The 6,315-nt window shown below is 53.8% G+C and overlaps 1 protein-coding gene across 3 annotated transcripts in view; it reads right to left on the reverse strand.

The window, feature by feature from the left end:
* Window positions 1-6,315, reverse strand: part of UBASH3A (ubiquitin associated and SH3 domain containing A) — a 46,876-nt gene extending 40,561 nt beyond the window's left edge. For 2 of the 3 annotated variants that reach the window (XM_017538594.2, XM_017538596.2), the window contains exons 1-3: window positions 6,077-6,315; window positions 3,819-3,872; window positions 2,978-3,164 (exon numbers count right to left, since the gene is read on the reverse strand). In XM_017538594.2, the coding sequence (XP_017394083.1) occupies window positions 2,978-3,164; window positions 3,819-3,872; window positions 6,077-6,189 (354 nt within the window). In that variant the 5' untranslated portion in view covers window positions 6,190-6,315. The other variant, XM_017538595.2, reaches the window with a different exon arrangement.

Consider the following 6,315-nt stretch of genomic DNA (forward strand, 5'->3'; position numbering starts at 1 on the left):
CTCAGCAGTAGAGGGGGGACTCAGCAGTGGAGGGAGACTGAGCAGTGGAGGGGGACTCAGCAGTGGAAGGGCACTCAGCAGTGGAGGGGGACTAAGCAGGCTCTGAGCAGTGCCTGGGCAGCCTTGGAGTCTTGCGGAGAGCTGCAGGGCCGCCCTCTCCTCCACTGCTGAGCGCTGAGCCGGGTTCCACAGGGGACTCCTCCAAGGCACCAAGGCTCTGCCCCACCTCCAACCCTCCCCTTCTCCTCTTTTGCCTTCACCAGCAGTCTCTCCCCTGTGTGTTTCCTGCACTTGGAATGCTGCCTTGGGGTCTGCTCCCTGGAGGACCCGAGCCTGCACAGCCCCTGGCCCGGCCTCCCTGATGCCCCTTGTGTGGCTGTGGGACCCTCTTTTTGATGCGGCTCCCACTCCTGAAGCTGCAGGTTCTCTGTCACCTGGAGAATCCCTTGCCAGGGCTCAGCCTGCCCACCGAGCCTGACAGGTGCTGGCCTGACAGTCTTGCCCATGGGGCTCCCACCCTCACCTCCAGCCAGACGCAGTGTTTCCTGGCATCTGGGCCTGGTGTTGCCCGCCGCCCTGGCCAGGCCACTTCCTGGGCTTGACGACCTTTCCAGTGCCACTGGCCACGTGGGACCACAGGGGAAACCCAGACACCACGACCTCCTGGCGGGAGATGGTCTGATCCCTTCTCTTCCCAGCACCAGGCTCACCCTGGAATTTCCCATAGTGCTTTCGAAATGCCCAAGTATGAGGCCCGATCCCATTGCTGAATGCGGTTTCCAGCACCCCGTGGACAGGCCTGCCTGACATTCGTCCTGTTTTCTCTGCAGCCCTCAGTGGCATGAAGCACAAAACCACACAGTGAACGCATGTCCATTCTGGAGTCCGTCTCTCATTGTGTTTCGTGGCCTCAGATACATAATTTTCAAGAATAGTCATGTTATAAACGTAGCCGTGATCAATATCACACTTCAAAAGGTTGGTGTTTTCATTTTGCAGCATGGAAGGTATACAGCGAGTCTCTGCCACGCTGTCCTGCCTGTGAGGGGAGCTGCACTAACCACGACCAGGCCAGACCTGGGGAAGGGGACTGGGAAGAGCTAACAACAGAGCAGGGTGTGCGTGTGTGTCTGCACATGTCTTCCGTGTGTCTGCGTGTGTCTGTGTGTGTCTATGTGTGTTGTCTGTGTGTGTCTATGTATGTCTATATGTGCATCTGTGTGCGTCTGTGTATGTCTACGTGTGTCTGTGTGTGTCTGTGTGTGTCTATATGTGTGTCCGTGTGTGTCTGTGTATGTCTATGTATGTCTGTGTGTATGCATGTTTATCTGTGTGCATATATGTGCATGTGGTGCTTATGTATGTCTCTGTGTGTGCATATGTCTATGTCTGTGCATGGATGTGTGTGTCTATGTTTGTGCATGCATGTGTATCTATGCGTGTCTCTGTGTATGTGTATCTGTGTCTCTCTGTGTGCATCTGTTTCTATGTGCATGTATTTGTGTATTCCTGTGTGTGTATATCTGTGTGTATTTGTGTGCATGTGTATCTATGTGCATGTATGTGTCTCTGTGTATGTCTGCGTGCATGTATGCATCTATATCTGTATGTTTGTGTGTCTGTGTGTGTATGTGTCTGTATGCATGTATATGTTATATCTGTGTGTGCCATGTATATGCCTCTGTGTCTATCTGTGTGTGTCTGTGTGTCTGTATCTATGTATGTCTGTGTGCATGCATATGTGTGTATGTGTCTATGTGTGTGAGCTATGTGTGTGTCTCTGTCTCCGTGCGTGTGCGTGTGTGTGTGCTGTGCCTCAGGGGGTTGGGGAAGGAGCCGGGGGCCAAGGCCGACTCTGATTTCTGAGCTGTGTCACATGGCATGGGCTGCCTTGCCTTGTCCCATTTGCTCCAGAGGGTGACCCAGAAGGAAGTCTACTTGTCGCAGATGCCATAGATGTCTATGTAGGGTGAAAAGTCTCTCGATTTGCCTGGGGCTTTCCCAGGCTTAGTCTTGTGTTCTGGGAATCCCTGAAAGTCTCAGGCAATCCAGGGCGGTGGCTGGAGGCTTTGGAGGGTGCTGCTTCTCCTGGGACATCTTCCAGAAATCTTTTCCCTGCAGATATTTGCGTTCCCCCTTTCTATCCAGCACGGAGGAGACTGGTGTTGGAATGGAGGGTTCCTTGGGCCCTGATGGAATCCCTTGAAATGGGTGGAACCAATCAGTTTGCCAACAACAGAGTTGGGGTCAGGCCAGGGTATCGGAAGTGGGTGTGCCCTTCCCGGGGCCCTCTGGTGGAACTGAGGAGGCCGTGGCTGTCTGTCCCCACCTTCTCCTTCTTTTCTCTTGAGCAGCCCCTGCATCCTTCTCGCCTTCCCAGTGCCCTGTGGAGCTGTCCCCTGGGTCATTTTGTGCCCCCGTGGAGCTACCCACTGGGCCATTTTTTCTGAATTGCAGGGCTGGTCCCTGAGACAGGGAAAGTTCTGCATCTGGGAGTAGCCAACCATCACCTGTTCTCCAGTTAACTTATCACGCATTTTGGAAGCACCAACTCTGTTTTAGGGACTGTGCTAGTTTCTGGGGTGCAAATATGAGCGAAGCATCTGCCCTCCCTTGAGGGACCCAGTCTCGTGAGGGATGCAGTGCTGGACCAGACACATGGCCCATATAATACGCAGGTGCCACTAGACACGTGAACAAGGAATGGGCAGCAACTCCTTTTGCCTGGGGTGCTGGAGAAGACTCAAAAAAGGAAGGGGATAAATGAGCTGTGTCCTGAGGGATGAATAGGAGTTGACCAGATGAAAGCAAAGAGGAAAATAAAGCACAGCTCACATGCAGATGCCAGGTAATGATGCAATTCTGGACAATCCCACTTAAATGAGTCACCTTTGTCCCATCATGGCCTAGTTATCACAGTAAAAGTGCCTCCAGCTGCAGTGATGGAGAGCCTTGAAGGCACACTGGGCTGACTCACCGTAAAGAAGTCACAGAGTGTCACATGTGGGAAGACCTCATGAGCTCTGTTCTTTGCACACTGGCGCTTGCTCTCTCTCCAGAACTCTTGAAGTTTTTCCAGCAGGGGCCCCGTTGGACAGAGGAAAAGGGCATACTCCTGGGGGATGGGGTCGTCTAGGGAAGGGTCATTGCAATGACCATGCAACCTGCAACAGACAGCAAGCCGGCTTCGCCCACCACCACAAAGAGAAGGTTTCTCCCCTTCGAGGACACACAACAGCAATAACAGCAAAGCAGAATTAGAGGGTGCACCGAACACACAATATATGCTCATGACATAAATTAATCCCCATGCCAACCTATTGGTGGAGGCACCTGCAGTGGAGCTGCGTGTGGGACAGACCTGGTCAGTGTCCATCCTGTCCTCAGACCCACCTGAGTCTCATTCCAAACTCACACGTGGAAAAGATGAAAGAAAGCTGGCAGCAAGACCCAATACCTGGTCTTCAGATCATCTGGGGCCCCAGCGTCTCTTGGATGGTGTGGAAACATTTTGTTTCCACAAGCTTTACCTCAAGCTTCAAGTTACATATAAAAACCCAAACCAAAAACTAGACAAAATTTAGATAGCTAGTACGTTTCTTTTGATTCAGTTAGTTATTTTATTTTTAAGATGGAGCCTCGCCCCCTCCCGGTGCCCTGTGAGTAGCAGGGAGGTTACTTTGGTTCACTTCCGCAGTGGCCCCATCCCACCCAGAGGCACCAGGCTTTTCCTGGTGTCCGCCCTGGTGGGAGGGGGCCCTCGAGCACAGGATGTTCAGCCCAGATGCCCCCAGGTCTACAGGAGCAGCCGCACTCACCAGGCCAAGGCCTCTTCCGCCGTCTTCCTGCCTGTGGCTGCCAGCGCTTTCAGCCTGTAGAAGAGCAGACACAGGCACAGAGTCACACCGCCATTCTCAGGAAAAGGGTCAGAGACACAGGGTAGCCTTGCACTCCTGGATCTTCGGGGTGTGCTCTGAAGAGGGCCTGACGCTGAACTTCCAGCAGGCATGTGCCCAGAGGTCCCTGTCCCCTGAGTGCCACCATCGTGGCTTTGGACAGTGCTGACCAGCTCACATCCCCCCCTCACTTTCCTTCCCTGGCTACCTGCTCTGGCCCTTGGCACGGGGTCTTGGTGCTGAGGACCTGATCTCTGCCCGCTCCTGCAATCCCTCTCCCTGGCCTGCCCCTCCCTGCTAGCTAGAGCAAATGGACCCACCTTGTGGATCCTGGAGGCATCTTTGGTGGAGTGTGCCCCCGCTTGGACACATGCTTCCCTGACAAACGCTTCCTTCACCCCAACATCCCTTAGCAAAATGGCCTGATCCTCAGGCTCAGCTCCCACATGTGTCCCACGCTGGGGAACAGCCCTTCCCAAAGCACCGGGCAGCCACTTGTCACAGCTCTCACCGTCCCTCGCTCCCACGGCTCTCCCTGCTAGACCAAGAGCTCCCTGAATGCAGGGCTGTGTCCTACTCATCATGGTAACCAGGACGTAGGTACATCACATTGAATTTGGCTGAACTGGACCAAATGAAACAATGGAATGTAGCTTAGGCAATTTATCAGGACTGCCGATGGGAAACAGTGGATGTCCATGAGGCACCCACCACATGTTGCCCTATGTTGCTATTTGGGTGGGTGCCGACAGGCTGTGGCCACCTGGAGAGGTTTGAACAGGGGGGTCTCGGGACGGGGCCTTACTCGGAAGTGCTCTGATGTGAGAAAATTCACACCCTTCTCTTCCCCCAACATGTGTTTAATGTTTAAACCAGAAGGGATTTTGAGTAGGAGTCCATGCTACAGGTTCAACAGCAAAATACAACGTGGACTCATTCAAAGGCACAGAGGGCTGGTTCAAGCCCCACCCCCACCACTAACACACTGTCTGGGCCCAGGGTCCTGCCTGCACTGGGTGGCGAGCAGAGGGTGAAACCTGCCTTGTACCCGCTGCCTGAACGGTGCTCGGCGGTCGCCCTCCCCACGCCTGAACGCGTTCCCCGTTCAGAAGCCTGGATTAGCTTGAACATAACCGTGACAACCAAGCCCTGATTTGGGGAGAAGAAGGGTTTATCTAGCTTCAAAGTTGCTTTACCCAATTTGGCCAAGCTTTTGTGACAGTGTGGAAGGAAAGTTTAGCTCCTTCTCCAACCCAAAGTCACCTCAAGTGTGTTTCGGATTCATATTTCCGCATGAAAAATGAATGGGCCCGATCGAAGGCGCTGGTTTGCCGCGAAAGCTGAAAAACCCAGTGTTGGCTGAATCTCCTCCTTCTTCGAGAGGGGTGACTCTGAAGGCTAAACTCTCCCACACACAGACCCTTCCCACAGGGGTGCGCTCGCACTGCGTCTGCAGCTTCTGACCCATTTGTTTCATTATCGGACACTCGAGGGATTCTCCCTGAGGACAAGTGGCTCTCCCCAGGCAGTGTGGCAGCCCAGTCCTGCTGACAGTTGGTCCCAAGGTTAGAGACTCAGCGGGCTTTGGGGTCTTTCACACTAGAGTTTGAACACCTTGAAATACCACCTTCAGAGTCGCTGAGCTGCACACAGAGATTACAGCCAGGCCCCGAGTTCCCCCAAGCCCCCACAATGAGGCACCTGGAGTAACACATGGCTTCTGATTTCCACAATTTCAGGATCCCCCTGGCATCAGCCAGCAGAGCTAGTGATTCAAAGGTCAAGGATATCAGGGGTTTCCAATCTTTGCCTCCCTGGCCCCCACTGGAAGAAGAATTGTCTTGGCCCAGACATAAAACACACTGACACTAAGGATAGCTAATGAGCTAAAAACAAACAAACAAACACGAATCTCATGTTTTAAGAAAGTTTACCAATTTGTGTTGGACAGCATTCAAAGCCGTCCTGGGCCACACGTGGCTTGGACAAGCTTGGTCAAGATCATGTCCTTTACAACAAGCAGAAGAGAGCCTTCTGAAGAGCCAGGGTGTCACCCCACAAGGTACACGGCTTTGACAGGAGGCCGTGCCCTGCGCCCCTGCAGCTCCATGGCAGGGGCTGCAGCAGGGTCTGGCTCCAGCCCCATTGGCTGGGCCCCAGGGTCTCTGGGCAGTACTCACGAGGTGTGCACTGGGAAGCCCATGGCCAGGAGGGGCTCCAGGAGCAAGGGGGTGCTGCGGCCCTTGAGCTTGTTGGAGACCTTGGCGTAGAGCTGCGTCTCCCCCGCTGCCATCTCTTCCTGCCCGCAGGCCAAGAAGCTCGCCTGCACACAGAAACGAGGAGATAAAGTGAGAGGGGGAGAGGCAAGGCTGAGGCTGCGAAGAAAAACCTCAAGCCCTTTTTGATCTTTCTGACAAAA

The sequence above is a fragment of the Cebus imitator genome, unplaced genomic scaffold, assembly GCF_001604975.1.
Source record: "Cebus imitator isolate Cc_AM_T3 unplaced genomic scaffold, Cebus_imitator-1.0 Scaffold112, whole genome shotgun sequence".
Classification (NCBI taxonomy): domain Eukaryota; kingdom Metazoa; phylum Chordata; class Mammalia; order Primates; family Cebidae; genus Cebus; species Cebus imitator.